The 17,009-nt window shown below is 58.3% G+C and overlaps 2 protein-coding genes and 1 long non-coding RNA gene across 3 annotated transcripts in view; 1 reads left to right on the top strand and 2 right to left on the bottom strand.

The window, feature by feature from the left end:
- LOC133262769 (uncharacterized) overlaps positions 1–17,009 on the bottom strand; it is a 294,205-nt gene that overhangs the window by 203,068 nt on the left and 74,128 nt on the right. The window lies entirely within an intron of this gene.
- LIMD2 (LIM domain containing 2) lies at positions 298–3,662 on the bottom strand. Its single transcript, XM_061442221.1, has 4 exons — positions 3,552–3,662; positions 2,020–2,064; positions 1,277–1,416; positions 298–881 (listed from the first exon to the last, which is right to left on the bottom strand). Exons 1-4 carry the CDS (start codon positions 3,591–3,593, stop codon positions 722–724), a joined length of 387 nt encoding a protein of 128 aa, XP_061298205.1. The 5' UTR covers positions 3,594–3,662; the 3' UTR covers positions 298–721.
- On the top strand, positions 11,615–16,489 carry LOC133262754 (E3 ubiquitin-protein ligase RNF113A-like). Its single transcript, XM_061442220.1, has 10 exons — positions 11,615–11,772; positions 11,898–11,974; positions 12,067–12,171; positions 13,411–13,518; positions 13,745–13,854; positions 14,053–14,159; positions 14,682–14,771; positions 15,480–15,573; positions 16,080–16,186; positions 16,346–16,489. Exons 1-10 carry the CDS (start codon positions 11,673–11,675, stop codon positions 16,435–16,437), a joined length of 990 nt encoding a protein of 329 aa, XP_061298204.1. The 5' UTR covers positions 11,615–11,672; the 3' UTR covers positions 16,438–16,489.

Below are 17,009 nucleotides of genomic sequence, written 5' to 3'. Positions count from 1 at the left end.
TTTGGGAGTGGTCTGGGCTCCATGTGGAAGCTGCTGTGCAGGTTGAAACCAGACTTCATCCCCAAAGGACCGCTCTGCCTCCATCCTCACACTGCACACACGTACCCAGGAATACCTGTTGATCCCGCATGGACAGAGGCTCTGTCCCCAGTCCCGGGGCAGTAAGAGGCAGCCCGCAGCACTGTTCCCAGCTCCCCAGCCCCCGGAACACAGGACAAGGCAGAGCAGGCTCAGAAACCTTGTATTACAAAAATAAGAGAGCGCCTGGCGCAGGAGATAAAAAAGGACGGAGAGAGAAACAGTCGCAGGGCAACATCCTTAAGGCTGAACATTCCCAGCTGAACTGAGCTGATGTAAACCAAGGACCCTCCTTAGCCAGAGCCCCAGCAAGGCAGGATTGGTGTGGCAGGAGCTGGGAGCTCTGCTCTGACTTAGAGGATGGGTTAAGGCCCCTCCAAGATCATCTCTTTATCCATGGTGGCAAACCTGAAATGCCTGTGCAGGGCTGGGCATCCGCTCTGGTCTCCGGAGTTGGGGCTTGGAGGCTGTCCCCTGGTCACCTCTGCCCCTGTGGCCTATAGGACCCCTCTATACATCCTCCAAGAGGGCTGTGCTGCCTCCCACCCTCACCACCCTTGGGTCCCCTTTGCTTTACATCAGCTCAGTTAGCGCCCGGCTCGGCACCGTTCCGGTGCTCCAGGGAGGGCTGAGCAGGCCCCGCTCACGCCGACTTGGTCCCACTCTCCACCTCCTTGTGCACCCACAGCTCCTTGTGCTGCTTGCGCCCGAAGCCCTCGTCGTAGTTGCCTTTACTCTTGAAGAGCTGCTGGAAGTGGGGCTTGCAGTAGAATTCGCCGTGGAGCGCCGCGTAGCTGCCCAGGCTGGGGAAGGAGAGCAGGGTTAGCTGGGACTGGGGAGACCTTAGAGCAGCTCCAGTGCCTAAGGGGGCTGCAAGAAACCTGGAGAGGGGCTATGGACAGGGGATGTAGGGCTGGGATCAGCCTGGTGTGGTGGAAGGTGTCCCTGCCTGTGCCAGGAGGTTGGAACTGGATGAGCTTTAAGGTCCCTTCCAACACAAACCATCCTATGGGCCAGCTGGGACTTGGGACCAGTTGGGCACATAAGCCCTGGTTTTTGCTGTGATGAATGTGTTGGGGATCACATGAACGTGATGGGTGGACTGTTTGGAGAGGCCTCCCCCATCCATGGGTACCCCATTGCCATCCATCCACCCCTCCAACAGCAAGCACCATGGCCGCATCCCGTTCAGGCTCACCTGAGCTTGGTGTGGCAGTGCTTGCAGCAGAAGCAGGCGTTGTGGAAGACGAACTTATCGGCCACGAGCCGCTCCATGGGGTACACGGTTTTCTGGCAGGCAGTGCACATCTCCTTCACTTGTGCCTTCAGGCTGAAGGACTGCGGAGGGGAGAGCGAAGGGAGAGAGGATGAGGAAGGAATTTGGGGTATCCTGTGCCTGGCTTCCCCCACAGCCTCTTCCTTGATATCCACACTGCCATTGGGTGAGGTATTGGGCTTGTTCAGCGTGGACAAGGGAAGGCTCCTGAAGGGGAGACCTTAGAGCAGCTCCAGTGCCTGAAGGGGCTGCAGGAAACCTGGAGAGGGGCTTGGGACAAGGGATGTAGGGACAGGCCAAGGGGAATGGCTTTAACCTGCCAGAGGGGAGACTGAGATGAGCTCTTAGGCAGAAGCTCTTCCCTGTGAGGGTGCTGAGGCGCTGGCACAGGGTGCCCAGAGAAGCTGTGGCTGCCCCATCCCTGTCAGTGTTCAAGGCCAGGTTGGACACAGGGGCTTGGAGCAAGCTGCTCTAGTGGAAGGTGTCCCTGCCTGTGGCAGGGGGTGGAACCGAATGAACTGAAGGTCCCTTCCATCCCAAACCATTCTACCAGTGTGAGGCATCCCCATCTCCCATCACCCTCCCTGTGCTGCACCACTGCTGAATGATAGGATGGGGTTTGGTCCTTCCCTCCTTGCAGTGGAGGGTGCAGTAATCGCAGGTACCTTGGAGCGCTGCACGGTGCTGCCTCCTGAGCTGTTCTTTGCCTCCTGCCAAGGGAAGGAGAAGAGAAATCAGGATGAAAGCCAGCACTGAGAAGCCTGGCGCTGAGCTGTGCTGGAGGAGCAGCAGAGGATGGGGACAGGCAGGACCTGGCTGTCCCTGCATGGTGGCTGTCTCTGAACTCAGTTGCCAAGGCCATGCCGTCCTCACGCCCAGCTGGGCCGCCCCTCGCTCTCAGGGAGCTCTTGTGCTGGTTCCCCTCAGCAGCTGTGTTGTTTCTGAGCCCCGTTATCAGCCCATCACCACGGGACATCCTGCACCACGGCTGAGATGGAAAAGCCCCTGGAGTCCCTGCAGGCCCTTGCATCCATCCATGTCCATGGTGGATGCAGGAGGGATGGGGGGCATGGATGGAGGAGCAGTAGGGCAGAGCTCCAAGGGCTGAGATGCCCTCAGTGCACATTCTCCCATCTGCAGCAGCTCATCCCAAATCACCCCTGCCCCTGCCCTTCACTTTCCCCACACTCCTGCACCCTCCCAAGCTGTTTGTGCACTCACTGGGTCCCTGCCAACCGTGGCACGCATTGAAGCTGCCTTTGTGCTGGTGGTGATGCTCCCTTCTGTCAAACAGGAGCAAAGAGGCAAACCCACTTCCAGCAAGGACCGCCCAGGAACCACTCTGTGCTGTTTGTTCCCGAGGCCATCCCAGAGCATCGCCCCGCTGCCTCCTGCTCCTTCCTCTCGCTCTGCTTGGCCCCAGGCTGATTTTCCCTCCTGCTTCGTCCTTCCCCGCTGTTTCTCCTCTGTATTTTGGGAATCGCTGGTGTGGAGGCGCAGGAAGCTCTCACTTCCCTGCGCTGCCTCCTCAGACGTTTCCCAGCTGCTCCCATTGACTGAGGTCAGGGATGCTGGTTTCCCTCTCCTTCCCTCAAGGAAGGATGAGCCAAAGTCAACAAGGGGGACACGGGCAGCGGGGACGCTCGGGCCGTGTAAAACCGGTTGCATCCCTTGGCACTGGGAAGGCAGCCGCAGGTGCTCTCCTGGGGTTGGGGTTTCATGCGCCGCTTCCCGAGCTAAGGAAAGCGCTGCCTCGTTGGAGCTGGACACATCCGTTCCCAAGGCTCCAGCGATCCACTGCTGCTCATCACTTCTGGGCAGCCTCCTGGCTCCGAGCAGGCAGCGCTATCTGCTTAATATCTGCTGTGTGCTCCCGCGGGGAAAGGGCCGTATCCTGTCCCAGCAGGACGCGTTCTGGAGCCCGTCTGGTTTCCATCCCCAAGCCCGAGCAGCCTCCCGTGCTCCCAATTGTGCTCTTGGAAAGCCATGGAAACACAAACAAACAGAGAACGAGGGAGCAGGGTGAGGAGCAAGGGGATGGGCTCAGCAAACAGCACCTTCTGCTGGAACATTCCTGGCCCCCGTCCTGGGGGGGCGAGAAGCAGCGGCTGTGCCTTTGATCACCCTAAAACATCCGGAATAGAGCTTCTATCCACAGCACCCCCGCGGGCCAAACCCCATGCAAACCCCTACGTACATGAGCTGGGGGGGAGCTGGGGGGTCCCGTGGCCTGGAACATGGTTCCTTGCCCTCCTCCGTCTGTTTAATCCTGAGCTTGGTGTCCGGGGGCGATGTGCCCTGCGGAGACGCCCGAGACGAGCCTCTTGCAACACCTGGAAAGGAAACGGCAAGAGGAGCAGGGCTGGTTTCATCACCCCGAGGGCCGGTGTGCAATGGTGATGTGCTCAGTGCTTCCTCCATGGGCTCCCTGCAGCCTCTTGCGTTGCTGGAGGGAGCCAGGAGCTGGAGGCACACGAGGCTGGATGTGGGCAGGAGGTGCAGGTCATAGGAAGCTGGAAGGTGATGTGGGCACCGGGCTCCGTACCCATAGTCCTGCAGCCATAGAATGGTTTGGGATGGAAGGGACCTTCAAAGCTCATCCCGTCCTGCAGTGAGCAGGGACATCTTTAACTGGATCAGAGCCACGTCCAGCCCAGCCTTGGACGTCTCCACTACCTCCTAGGGCAACCTGTGCTGTTACCACCCTCACTGTGAAAACGTTTCTTCCTCACGTCCAGCCTGAACCTCCCTCTTTTAGTTTAGAACCATCACCCTCCTCTAGGCCCATACGAAGATACTGGGCAGGACGACGGTGATGGAAACACGAGTAGAAGGGGATGTGCTGGCTTCTGCTCACATGTGGAAGGGGATTGGTCCTGGAGCAGCGTTAACACAGCACAGGAAAGAGAAAAGGCAAACAAAACCCCAAGCAGCATCGCAAGTAACCCCTTTTGGTAGTAACTGCTTGGAGAGGCGCCGCAGGGGGGTTCCCCCATTGCCCTCGCCTTCAAAACACCCAGAAAAGATGAGGCTTGAAGAGCCCCGGTTTGCTCGTGCAAGAGCTGTGGGGTTGAGCAAACGATGCTGAGGGAGGCGCAGAGCAAGGGGAAGGTGAAGGAATGGTGGGGACGTGCTGGGGGCTGCACACCCCTCATCCCACCCCCCATCCGCCCCCCCGAGCGCTCAGCTCAGCACAACCTCCCTCACCCTGCGGTCGCGTTGTTGTTTCCTGTGTGCTGCAGGGGGTGGCAGGCACAGGAGGGTGCTGGGGCCCAGGGCAGAGCTGGCCCGGGAGCAGAGCCCCCATCCCATGGGCCTCGTGCCTCCGGGCTCTGGCTGGTCCCTAGAGCCCAACGCAGACCCCAAGGGGAGCTTGGGGCACCCAGAGAGCTTGTGTCCTGCCTCACACGCTCTGATGTGGGTGCAGAACCCTCCCCCTTCGCCCCTGCCTTTGCCACAAGCACTTCTCCACCCCCAGCTTCCCTCCTCTTCCCTTGCACCTCATCTTCCTCCCCTCTCCCAGCCCCTCAGTTTCCCCACTCTCTCCATCAGCCCTTCCCCATCCACACACACAGGCTCCTTCCACCTCTTCATCCCTTTGCTTCTCTTCCCCAAACCCTGTTCCCTTCCACGCCATCCCACCCCATGGCTTGACGTTCCCCACCCAGCCCCATCCTCCCGCTCTCCCTTCTCTTAACACCCCCCTGCGCACGTACCCGCTGTGCTCTCCCAGCCTTCGGTTCAAGCGAGCGGTCCCCTCCGTGTAGCTGCTTGTGAGTAGTTGCTGAATGTCCTTCCTGCCCAAGGGCACGAGGAAGGAGCAGAAATCTCAAGGGGGAAGGCTGTGCTGAAGCGATAAGGGGAAACAACAAGTTAGAAACCACACCAGGAGGCTCTCAGTGCTCTTCCAAGGGGGCATTCGTGCGCTCAGGGTGGGATCTGAGCCCAAGGCAGTCCCCATCAGCACAGGAGCCCCAGTGGCCCAGGCTTTGCTTAAGGACACGGGGCCCCGGTGGTGGCACGGAGCCTTCACAAGTGCTGGGGTGCAGAGAGCACCTGGGGCAAAGCAGGAAAGCCACGTCCAGGTCTCCACAGTGGAGGCTGGCACCGTAACTGCTACATCCGACTTCTCCAAGCCTCTATTCCCTAAGGCTCTTGGCCATCGACACAGCCTGGGAAGAGCAGGACCGAGTGTCCTCTCCTGGGCAATTCCCAGGATATGGCTCAGGACGAGGTGAGATCCCCTTGGTTCTTCCTGCCCCTCCTGGGAGCATCTGATGGCTTGTGTGGACCGAAATACCCCTTTGTCCAAAGGGAGCTGGGCTTGCTGCAGCGGAAGGAGGTTGGAACGAGATGATCTTCAGATGGTCCCCTCCACCCCCTTCTGTCTGTGACGATTCTGAGCCAGGACTTGGGGCCTGGAGCTTGTCTGTGTGAGAGCAGGCGCAGCTCCCGCTCAGCACCCACCGGGGCAGTTTGGGGATGTTCATCCCAGGAGCTCTCAGTCGCACGGCTCCAGCCCCACGGCCCCTCGGAAAGCCGATGGGTTTCCGGCACAGGAAAGCAGCGCGACTGCAGAGGGAGAGAGGCCCCTCGCTGCCATCTGGTTCCCATTAGCAGCCCTGTGAAGTGTGAGGTTACTGCTGGGATCACTGCACCATTGCAAGAGGCTTTCCCAAAGGCAAAGCGCGGGGTGGGGGGAATCTGGGCCCCTTCCTCCTCCATCCTGGGAGCAAGGAGAGCTTCGGGCTGTGGCTTCAGCTGATGGCTGCGGGGACCCAGGGCAGGTCCCTGTCGGCTTGGCACGGGAGGAGCGGCCAGGCCGCTTCTGGGGGCTCCGCTGCCCTGCGCGTCAGGCTGCTGCAGAGCATCCCCGGCGCACGGACCTGTCCCTGCGCCCCAGGGCACAGCCGCCTCCCACCACCCCGCCCCGTTAACCCGCTTTGCTCCACGTTCTGTGCCCGTTCAAAGGCTGCCGGTGGGCAGGAAATCTTCAGGAATAACTGTTCCTGAGGGAGCGGGGAAGAACAGGGCGGCCTTTGGCAGGGCAACAGTGGAAGTCCCACACAAGCAAAGGGGGAGCCCGGGGGAAGCCTCTTTCTCACCCCCTCTGTTCTCCCACCTTCCTCCCTGTCTCCTCTTGTCTCTCCTGAGGGAAACAAGCGTGATAGGCAAACAGCTCATGTCCCTTCCCTTCTCTTTTCAGGTTTTCCATAGTCTCTTCCATAAACCGTGCTCCACCTGGAAGCATCACCCTCTGGTTTCCAGCATTAATGCATTTCCATTGACCGTGATACCAGCACTATGTTCCTGGTTCTTCTCCCACCATAGTATTTGCCTCTCAGGGGGATTCCTCCAGAGGAATCATTCTGGATCAGTCTCTTTCAGCAGGAGAAGCCAATTCCTTTGCATCTGTTCTTATAAGGTTCCTACAGCACCGCCTTGCACGGAGGTGAGCTGGCCTGGACGCACCACACCGAAGGCGATCTCAGACCTTTGTGTTATGGTCTGAGCAGCACACAACACATCCGAACACATCTGGCCTGATGTGCTCCTCCTTTATCACCTCTGCCAGAAATCCTCACTGCTCTTTCTGCTTCATTGACCTCCCTTTGCTGAGCTCCCTCCAGGCTCCAGCAGCTCCCCATGTTCCTGCCCAACTCTTCTTCAGCCTTTTTTCTCCCACCTTCCAAAGGGATTGGTACCAACTTCAGGCCTTAGCTCTCCCCCTTGGGAAGGATCCAAGTGTCCTCCTTCTGTTTGGCTGCCTCTTTCCCGTCTCCACCTAAAACAATCATCCCCATCAAGTGCTGGTCTTGAATCCAGGTTCATGAGGCCCTGTTGTTTCAGGTCACACACAAGGAAGATACTGATCCAGCTTGGCATGATCCGCGTTAAAGACTTCTGCTTCCCAGCACCATGTCTTTGAATACTCTCTCAAATCCCATTCCAGAAGCTCACCTTTAATTGCACTCCAGTTAATGGACCTGTAATTGCCTACAAATCCCTCTTTTCCCAAACGTAACCTGCCCCTGTTCTGTTGGCTCATCTCACGTGGAATATCACCAGGCTTTGGACTGGCACTTCCCATGTGGAGTAGCTCTGAGAGCTTCTGCTGCTTCGCCATCAGCAGCCACAGCAGGAGCAGGAGCAATTCCTGTCCCAGGCACCCCAAAACACAGCACAGCCACATCCCATGGTCCCTGCCTCTGTACCACTGTGAAGCTGCCGTGTCCAAGTGTCCCCAAAAGCCACCAAAATCATGTTCTAGGTTAAATCTCTCAAAGGATCCCTCTTTTTGAGCTGCTCTGCCTGTTTGTCACTTCCATTCTCCCTTTTAGGGCCCATGATGCCCAGAATGGGATCTGGTGCTCTGCAAGGCCGTGGGATTTCAGTGGAGCAGTGGGAAACACAAGCCCTGGAGAGGCACACTGGAGGCTGCAGAGGCTCCTTGTGTCCAGTACCTTGAGCTGGCCATCGGAGAGGGCTGTGGGCACACCAGGGGCAAGGGATGCGCATAAAGTGTGCTTCATCTTCGCTTCAGCCATCCGTTCACCCAGATCCCACATTTTCCACCCCAGAGCTCCTGCCGACAGCAAGGTGAGCTCTGCAGCACCCCCAGATGGCGTTCCCCATTGAGGAATGACACAAATGGAAAGCAAAAGGCAGGCACCTCTGGGGGAACATCGCTGCCTGACAATGGACAACAACCCTCCTGAAGCTGAGGGTGGGCAGAAGGAACAGCAGTAACTCCATCACCGTGTAGGAGCAGGGGGTAGGTTCGTGGGACTGAAGGAAGCCAGAAGAGGAACTCCCTTCCCTAATGAGAAGCCTGGAGGGATCTTTGCTGACCAGGAAAGGTAGGAGCCTGGGTTTGAGCTGTGTGAAGATGCACCCGGTCCCTTTGCAAAGCTCTTCCTGACAGACCCTAACTGGGAACTGGCTTCTTGCAGGGCTCCCATTTAGACTGGAGCTGTTTCAGCCTAGGCTTGATGGGTTGCACTGCAATGATGTTGTCATCTACGTGCATAATGCTGCAGATGTGCTCCTCCTGGCCTTAACTGCACATCTGGGGCACCAGATGTCTCCCCTGTGCATCCCTCGCACAATGCCTTTGGGGGACAAAGCCCAGGTGCCAAGGGATGATCCAGGCTGCTGAATTAGCACGTTCTGGCAGAGATGATGCTCCCCCCATGAACAAAACCAACAGACAGGACCTGCGAGGTGGCTGAGACGCTTTCAAGTGATCCAAAGGGATCAGACAGATCAGACTGGCTCAGAACAGGGTAGTGACAGCACCAGGATGGGACTTGGGAGACCTGGGCCTGACTCCCAGCTGTGCTGCTGCTGGCAGAGGGTGCTCCTTTCCCCTCAGTGATGAGCACGGAGCTGCTCTCCTTTGTGAGCCCTGGCTCTGAAGGGTTGTCAGAGCTCCGGGTGTTCATGTTGTTATTAAACCTCCCAGTCGTGCAACAGCATCCCAAGGGAAGCAGTGAAAGCCCTGGACCTGTCCCTGGCAAGATTTAAAGCCAGGGTGAGGCAGTGGGAGACTCAGCACTGAGAATGAGCAGGCAGGAACGAACGGGGATAAGGAAGTCAGCATCTAACAGGTATTCTTCCGTCTCTGCTCTTTCTGATCAGCTTAATAACATGGATCTGTCCAGCCCCCCTCCAGCACGTACTGCAGCACACAACAAAGAGGGGGTTGCAGCCCAAAGGGGGGGCTTGAGCCCCAAAACACCGCACCCCCGATGCCCGCAGCAGCAGATCCAGCAACCTCAAGGCCTCCTCTTGCTCTTGCCACCCCGGTACCCTGCATGCGAACCTCTCGCCCCCCCAGCTCACACAGGGCACGGGGTGCTCACCCCCCGTCAGCAGCATCACTCCCAGAGCTCAGACAGCACCTCCTTGCCCCCGCCTGACCCCAGCGAGGCCACCCAGGGCCCAGAACAGCCCCCTTTGTGTGTGTCCCACCCCACATCCCCTTCCCTCCATCACCTCTGCCGAGTCCCTTTTCCCAAGCCAAGAAGTTCCCGGTGCAGCAGGGTGGGACGTGCAGGGGCTGAGCCCCCACCTGCTGGGTGGCTCCTGGCCGCCGGTGCCGCTGCCCGGGGCTCTCCTCCTCCCTCCTCTCCATCCCTTTCCCCCCACTCGCTCTCGCTTCCCCCCGCCCCAGAGCAGAGCCGGGGCTGACGATGCCCTGGCTCCGCACCCCTCGGGGTCCATCATTGTCTCCCGCTGCCTCCCGGCCCCGTTGTTCTCCGCGGGCGCAGCCTCACCGTCAGCGCGCTGCTCCCGGCGCTGCGGGCGGCTCTCGCCCCGGTCCGGGGTGGCTCCGCCGGGCTCCGGCTCTGCGCTGGTGGGGCCGGGTGTCCCCGCCGCCTTCCCCCCGCCTTGCAGAGGCCGGGCTATGAGAGCAGGAGCCGCTTCCTGCGGGCTCCCCCTGCTCCTCGCCACCCCTTTTATCGCGGGGCCGCCGCCGTGATTGGCTCTCGGCGCCGAACCGGCTTCCAGCCGCTCGCTCCTTTGTGTGAAGCCAGCCTCTAACCCCGAACCTTCCCCAGCCCCTCTCGGCCCCGGTCCCTGGCCCCGGACCCCCGCAGCCCAAGAACCTTTCTTCCGTGGCCCTCCCCACCGGCACCGTGGGTGCAGTTGCCCCCCAGCTCTTGCCCGGCCTCCCCCCGTGTTCTGTGTGTGCAGATGGGCTTTGCTCAACGCTTGGGACACGGCCTTGTGCTCTCTCTGCGCGGCACTAACCTCCTTGTGTGAGGCTTCCAGCAGCATCACGGAGGATCCATCCTCCAAACTCACCCCCCCGCCAGCCCCAGGAAACTGCAGAGGAAGGGCTGTTATGAGGCAGCAGCAGGAAAGGGGGATCCCCATTCCCGCAGCTCCTCACCCCCCAGGGGGAAAACCAGAGGGTTTGGGAAGCTGGATTTACTCCATGGGGAGCACTCCATCAAGTGGTCCATAGATCTGCCAGGGCTGGTTCTCATGGGATAAGCAAAATCCCTGCTTGGATGGTAAAGGAGGCTCCTGGGATTTGGGTCGCGGTGGCTGAGGTTTGCAGGGCTGGGATCACCCCAGGAACAGGGCACAATGTGAGGAATGAACAGGTTAAAACCTGAGGGGAACCCGGAGGTTGCTTCGTACCAGCGAAGGGAGCAGTGTGGCCATGGGCAGCAGGAGGGCACAGGGACACGGGCTCTGGGGACTTCGTCTTAACCTCCCAGACTCCTCCAGTGGGAGAGGAATGGAGGCAAAATGTGCAGTGGAGAGATGGGAAGAGCTTTGATAGTGACGATGCAAGAAATGGTCTTGTCTGGGCTCTTCTGCACATTGTAGCACTGCTGGGAAGAGCCAAATGCCACTGGAGATGGCCCCAATGGCAGAGGAATTACAGACAAATTCCTTGTGTGTGGAATTTGCCTGTAATTCCCCGTGCAAAACTATGAGCAAGGAATTTATGGCAGGGTTTACCGGACAAGGAGGTGGCGCGGGTAGGATTTATCACCTCTATCACTCCGCATTGCCCAAATAGCATCCGTGATGAAAAGGCTCTCTGCCACCCAGAGCAAATACAAGAGGAATTTGAATTGATAAAATTAGCTGTTGCCAAGCAGATCCATGCCTAGCGATGGGGATGGTCACACGTATCACACAGCAGGAGACCAGCAGGGCTGCATAAGCCAGTGGCCATCTGGGCACAGGAAAGAGCATCCAAGGCATCACCACAGTGCCCTGAAATGAGGGCAGGGGAGAGGGAAGCTGCAGCAAGGCTCCAGCTTGGCTTCGGGGAGACCTCAGAGCAGCTCCAGTGCCTAAAGGGGCTGCAGGAAACCTGGAGAGGGGCTTTGGACAAGGGCCTGTAGGGACAGGCCAAGGGGAATGGCTTTAACCTGCCAGAGGGGAGACTGAGATGAGCTCTTAGGCAGAAGCTCTTCCCTGGGAGGGTGCTGAGGCGCTGGCACAGGGTGCCCAGAGAAGCTGTGGCTGCCCCATCCCTGGCAGCGTTCAAGGCCAGGTTGGACACAGGGGCTTGGAGCAAGCTGCTCCAGTGGAAGGTGTCCCTGTCTGTGGCAGGGGTTGGAGCTGGGTGGGCTTTGAGGTCCCATCCGGAGCGTGGCTGGAGCTCATCCCAGCACCGCTTTGGGATGCAGGATGGGCGCGTTCAGAGCAGGCGCTCCCGTTGCCATGGCGACGCGGGAGACCCCTGCAGGAGGCGGAGGGGAACGGGGGCGGGGCCGCGGGACCCCCAGTCCTCCCCTCCCGCAGGGGGCGCTGTGGCGGCTTCCCGCGAGGCGGCCGGCGGCGCAAGATGGCGGAGGAGGGGCCCGTTTGCAGCTTCGTGTTCAAGAAGCGGGGCCCGGCGGCGGGCAGGGGCCGGCGCAAGCGGCCCAGCAGCGACCAGGAGCGGGGTGAGGGCGGGGGGGGACCCCGGGAGGCGAAGCAGGGCCTGGCGCTAGCACAGAGCGCCGGTGGGCGGGGGGTGAAGGGCTCCCGGGAGGCCCGGAGGCAGCGCTGAGCCCGGCTCTGCCCGCAGAGAGCAGCGGCGAGGAGGGCAGCCCGGTGGTGCGCAGGGAGCGGCGGCGGGAGCTCCCCAACCCCATGATCCAGAAGGTGAGGAGAGGAGAGGCGAGGAGAGGCGAGGCGGGGCCCGCGGAGCCGCGGCGCTGCCGGCCCTTCATCCCCGCCGCCTTCTCGCCCCTCAGACCAGGCGGTGCGCGAAGGAGAGGCCGGGCTACGCGCCCAGCAGCAGCGATGAGGAGGGTCCAGCAAAGGAGATCGGAGTCACCTATAAATCCACCAGGTCCGCGGTAAGAGCGTGAGGAATGGGGTATCCCCCTGCCGGTGTGGGATCGGGGCCGCCCCGGCCCTCCCCTCTTAGTAGAAGGTGTTGGGTTTACTCTCCCATTGCCATCCTCAGGAGGCTATGGAAGTTGGCCTTTCGCTCGTAGAGATGGGAATTAAAGCCCCAAGGGGCCACTGGACACGACACAGGAGGGGGAGCTCTTGATCCAGGTTTGCCTTCGTGCTGGGGTTCGGGTTTCAGGTTTCCTTCGCAAAGGGTTCAGGGTGACTTGGGGTGCACCCGTCTTTATCCCTGTGAGCGGTGGTGGAGTAAGAGCTACAGAGAGGTGGTTTCCTTGGGATTGACGGCTCTGGGTGGGCTGTTAACATCTGCAGTGGAATCAGCTGTGTAGGTCTGGGCACAGCTCACAGTGCTGTGCCCACGGGGTTTTCCTCTTCATTTTCCTCTTGCTCCAGTGAAGTGTTGCCCATTAGTATGAGCCTGCACAGGATGTAAGCAGGTGTCAGTGCACATTCCCCTTCACACCTGTTTCTTTCTGTCCCTCTGTGTAAAGTGTCAATAATGCCTGAATGTCCCCAGTGAAAGCTGCAGGGTCAGACCAAGGTCTCCTTGTCACAGTAGAGATGAATATGAACCAAGCCTTGTGCTTTTGACTGCTGCCAAGGGGGGCAATGTGTTCTTAGCCCTCCTTCCCATAGGGAAAGAGGAGGTAACAGCTTTTGGCCTTCAAAAGCTTTTGGCACCTCAGTTAGATTTGGTTTTACTTGAGGCTGGTTGTAACTATGCTTCTGTTCCTGAAGATAAAACCTGGGGTAGGTGTCTGTTTGCTCCATTAAAGAGGAATCTAAACCAGATCCCTGTAGTAAAGCTGAGTGTAAGCCACCCACAGCTGGGTTAAAAGGTCCCACAACATCCTGTGTGTAGGTGGGGGGGTCTCATGATGGAAGTGTTGGATATCGGAGACCTGAGCTCAGCTTCTGGCTGAGGGTGAAGGAATAAGGGACAAGTGTTTCCTGCCTCTGCAGGCTAAAACCTGGGAGCAGTGGGGAATTAGCACGTCAAGCACAAGGCTGGATCCAGCCCATGGGGGATTCTCTCTCTAAGGGACTGTAGAACCTGGTGGGAGGTGAAGCAGGCCACGTCAAGTCCTTGCGCTGTGACCAACCCTGCAGGCAGCCAGAGAGCTCTCTGCCTTGCACAGGTTTTCTCTTCACTCCTGTCACAAGTTCCTCTTGCTTTGCAGAAACCTGTTGGCCCAGAGGACATGGGAGCCACAGCAGTGTATGAGCTGGACACGGAGAAGGAGAAGGATGCTCAGGCCATCTTCGAGCGCAGCCAGAAGATCCAGGAGGTGGGAGAGCTCTTCCTCTGTGAAGAGCTGGTGCTTGACAGCAGCAGTGTCTGTGCTTTACTCATCCCTCATTTCCTCTCTGGAAGTATGAGGAGCCAAGAGTGCAAAGAATGTGGCATTAAGCATGGCAGGGCTAGGAAGGGAGACCTGGTGCCGGAGCGGTGAAAGCTCATCCATGTTATGAAGCTTTCCTGGTCTTTAATCTCCTTTCTTTTTGCCTGCTTAGGAGTTGAGAGGAAAGGAAGATGATAAAATTTACCGTGGCATTAACAACTACCAGAAGTATGTGAAGCCCAAGGACACATCCATGGGAAATGCCTCTTCAGGAATGGTCAGGTAGGTCGGGATGAGCCTCAGGACTGGGACCACAGAGGAGCTCAGGCACCATCCCCAAAAGCACCTGTCTGGGGCCTGAACTTCACTGTTGCTGCCAGCTTCTCTCTAACAAGCTTGGTGTCTGGTTCTGCCCAGGCCCCCAGGGGCCTTCCCCACTGCAGCTGCAGAGCCGGCCTGAGCCTTCTCCCACCCTTTCAGAAAAGGACCCATCCGAGCTCCAGAGCACCTGAGGGCCACGGTGCGATGGGACTATCAGCCCGACATCTGCAAGGACTACAAAGAGACTGGCTTCTGTGGCTTTGGAGGTGAGCAGGGGCTGCTCCGGGCCTGCAAAGGCATGCATTCCAGCTTGGGCTCTGTATCCATGGCACTAAGATGTGGACTTGTTGATGTACAGGCAGCTGTTTGCAGAGCTGATGGGTGATGCTGTTGCAGTTAGTTTATGTGATGTTCTGGTTGTGCCCTTCTGAGAGCCACTGGCCTCTAATGAGGGGTTATACAAGTCCTGGGGGGGACCCCTGGGATGTGCCACATTCCCACAGGAATTCTGGGCACTGAGGCCACATGAGGGAATGGATTTCCTGTTCCTTCCACCACTTCCCATGCGTGTCAATGCTGGAAGTGTCCCTGTGGCGCTTCCACAACCCTGAAAGCAATCCTGCACCTGCTCCAAGAGCACAGGCAGCAGGAAGCAACCAGGTTTCCCCTTCTGCTGGGCAGAGCTCAGGCTGCCCCTGCAGGAGGTGTCCAGGTAACACTGCCCTGCACAGCCTGGCTGCTCATTCCCCTTTCCTGGCTGCTCATTCCCCTTTCTTTGTGCTCCTCAGACAGCTGCAAGTTCCTCCACGACCGCTCAGACTACAAGCACGGATGGCAGATCGAGCGGGAGCTGGATGAGGGTCGCTATGGAGTCAATGGTAAGGCACCACCTCCCTGCTCACCCTGAGCTCATGGGGGAAGTGGTTCCCAGGTCCTGCCTTTCCCATGCCTTGGGGATACTGGATCACTAAGATCTTAGGCAGAAGCTCTTCCCTGTGAGGGTGCTGAGGCGCTGGCACAGGGTGCCCAGAGAAGCTGTGGCTGCCCCATCCCTGGCAGTGTTCAAGGCCAGGTTGGACACAGGGGCTTGGAGCAAGCTGCTCCAGTGGAAGGTGTCCCTGGTTGACTTGATGATCCTAAAGGCCCTTTTCCAACCTGGTTGATTCTGTGATTCACTCAGTGTCCAGAGCTGTGGCCCAGGGCTCATCACCTGCTGTGCAGGGGTGGGGGAAAGGCTGAAGGGGTGTTCTCTGCTCAGCTGGTGACAGCTGCTTTGGAAGAAAATCTAAGATCAGAAGGAGGGGGCTGGAGGATATTGCTCTTTATAGCAGTGAGTGGGTGAGGGAGAAAGAACTGGCTCCTGGGAGATGAGCAACAAGCAAGCCCGGCTCATTAGACCCAATTATATCTCAGTCCCACATGTGTTACTGACATCAGCAGCAGCCAGATGCCAGAGCTCTGTTGTTTCCAGCACTGATTTAATCCCACCTGCTGCACTCTCTGGAGTTAATATTTCATGCCCCATGCATGGGCTGCTCTGGCTGCCTCTGCTCTTGCTCCAGTCTGCTTAACCCTGTCCTCTGCAGATGAGGAGAACTATGAGGTGAGCAGCGACGAGGAGGATATGCCTTTCAAATGCTTCATCTGCAGAAGTTCCTTCAAGAACCCCGTGGTCACCAAGTAAGTGGTGGGTTTGGCACGAGGAGCAATGTGTCTGCCAGTCCATTTGTCGTTCACTATGGAGGCAAATACAAACAGTGTCACAGGCTGGTGGGTGGGACCTGCTGCTTGTCTGCCAGGGCTTTCTGTGCGTGGGGAAATCCTCTGGTATCCGGGAAGTCTGCAACTGGAGCATCTCCTTGGCAGGGACCTCAGGCTTTGTTATGCAGGCACCAGATGCTTCCATCTTTCTGCTTTTGTTTCCCTGCCTTCATTCCTCATGCCACAACAATGGCACACTGCATTGTGTGAGCAGAGGAACACAAGGATGGGGAGGCTGAGCTTGTGAGGATGAGGAGCAGGCTGCACTGCCAGCCCTCTCCCATGCTGCTGGGGACAGTGCTGCAGGGGGAGCTTTGCACGCAGCTGCCTTTGCATTCCCTGGGCTGTGGAGTCAACAGTGTCTTAACTCCTGGGCACAGTGATTGTCTCTGCTCACTGGCAGTGGCTCCTGTGTCTCCTCCCAGGTGCAGGCACTACTTCTGTGAGGGCTGTGCCCTGCAGCACTACCGCAAATCCCAGCGCTGCTACGTGTGTGACAAGCAAACCAATGGAGTCTTCAACCCAGCCAAAGGTAACAGGCACCCATGGGGGAGAGTGGGAGCTTCCAGGGAAGCAGCCAGAGCAGCACCAGCTCTTGGTGGATCATTCTGGTGTTGGGCCTGGAGCTCCCAGCCCTGGGCTGGGACAGGCCCTGCACCCGAGTCTCATCCTGCCCATTCCTGTTTTCCAGAGCTCATGGCAAAACTGGAAAAACACAAAGCAGAGGAGGAAGAGGAGGATGAAGAGCAGCAGCATTCAGAGCATGGCGAGGATCCTCAATAGCAGAGGCCCCTGTTTTGTATCTACCTAATAAAGCTTTCATGGGACACAAAAACCAGCTCACAGCACTTGCCTTGGGGCCAGCAGCAGCCAGTGCTTGTGTATCAAGCAGCAGGTAGCTACTTAAAGAGTGTCCTCACATCCCCACTGTGCTGATCTGTGAAGGCATGAGAAGGACCAGGTAAGGTCAGGGTTTGAGTACCACTGCCTGTCTGCCTAGGGGCAGGAGGTGATGAAGCAGCCTCCAGTCACTTCCTAACTTCCCTTTCTGACCCAGGTACTGCTGACTCGCTCTTAACTTTGCCCTGATCCTGCTTGCTTCCTGCTGCTGTGTAAGCATCAAACTCCCACTTAACTGAAGTCCATAATCTTTGAGCATGGAGCAAGCTGAAAGCATAGAAAGGGATGAGAAACAGCAGCTTGTTCATCCTTCACCCTAAAAATGCAAACCTAGGGGAGAGTGGTGGGGTGCAGTTTTTGTGATTGAAGACAGGCTGAGAGAGCTGGGCACTGGTTCTGCCTGGAGAAGGCTCTGGAAGGGGAGACCTTAGAGCAGCTCCAGTGCCTAAAGGGGC

The sequence above is a fragment of the Pezoporus flaviventris genome, unplaced genomic scaffold (assembly GCF_033815535.1).
Source record: "Pezoporus flaviventris isolate CSIRO_AGI_PZ_B2104156 unplaced genomic scaffold, CSIRO_AGI_Pfla_v1 ptg000223l, whole genome shotgun sequence".
Lineage (NCBI taxonomy): Eukaryota > Metazoa > Chordata > Aves > Psittaciformes > Psittacidae > Pezoporus > Pezoporus flaviventris.
Note: the sequence above shows the minus strand (reverse complement) of the source record. Positions and strands in the feature narration are given on the sequence as shown.

Coding starts and splice junctions, on each gene's coding strand:
- LOC133262754 (XM_061442220.1), top strand. CDS start 11,673: ATGGCGGAGGAGGGGCCCGTTTGCAGCTTCGTGTTCAAGAAGCGGGGC. Junction 11,975..12,066: donor CCAACCCCATGATCCAGAAG/GTGAGGAGAGGA, acceptor CTCGCCCCTCAG/ACCAGGCGGTGCGCGAAGGA. Junction 13,519..13,744: donor GCAGCCAGAAGATCCAGGAG/GTGGGAGAGCTC, acceptor TTGCCTGCTTAG/GAGTTGAGAGGAAAGGAAGA.
- LIMD2 (XM_061442221.1), bottom strand. CDS start 3,593: ATGTTCCAGGCCACGGGACCCCCCAGCTCCCCCCCAGCTCAT. Junction 2,065..3,551: donor CCAGCTCCCCCCCAGCTCAT/GTACGTAGGGGT, acceptor TTCCCTTGGCAG/GAGGCAAAGAACAGCTCAGG. Junction 1,417..2,019: donor GCACCGTGCAGCGCTCCAAG/GTACCTGCGATT, acceptor TCCCCTCCGCAG/TCCTTCAGCCTGAAGGCACA.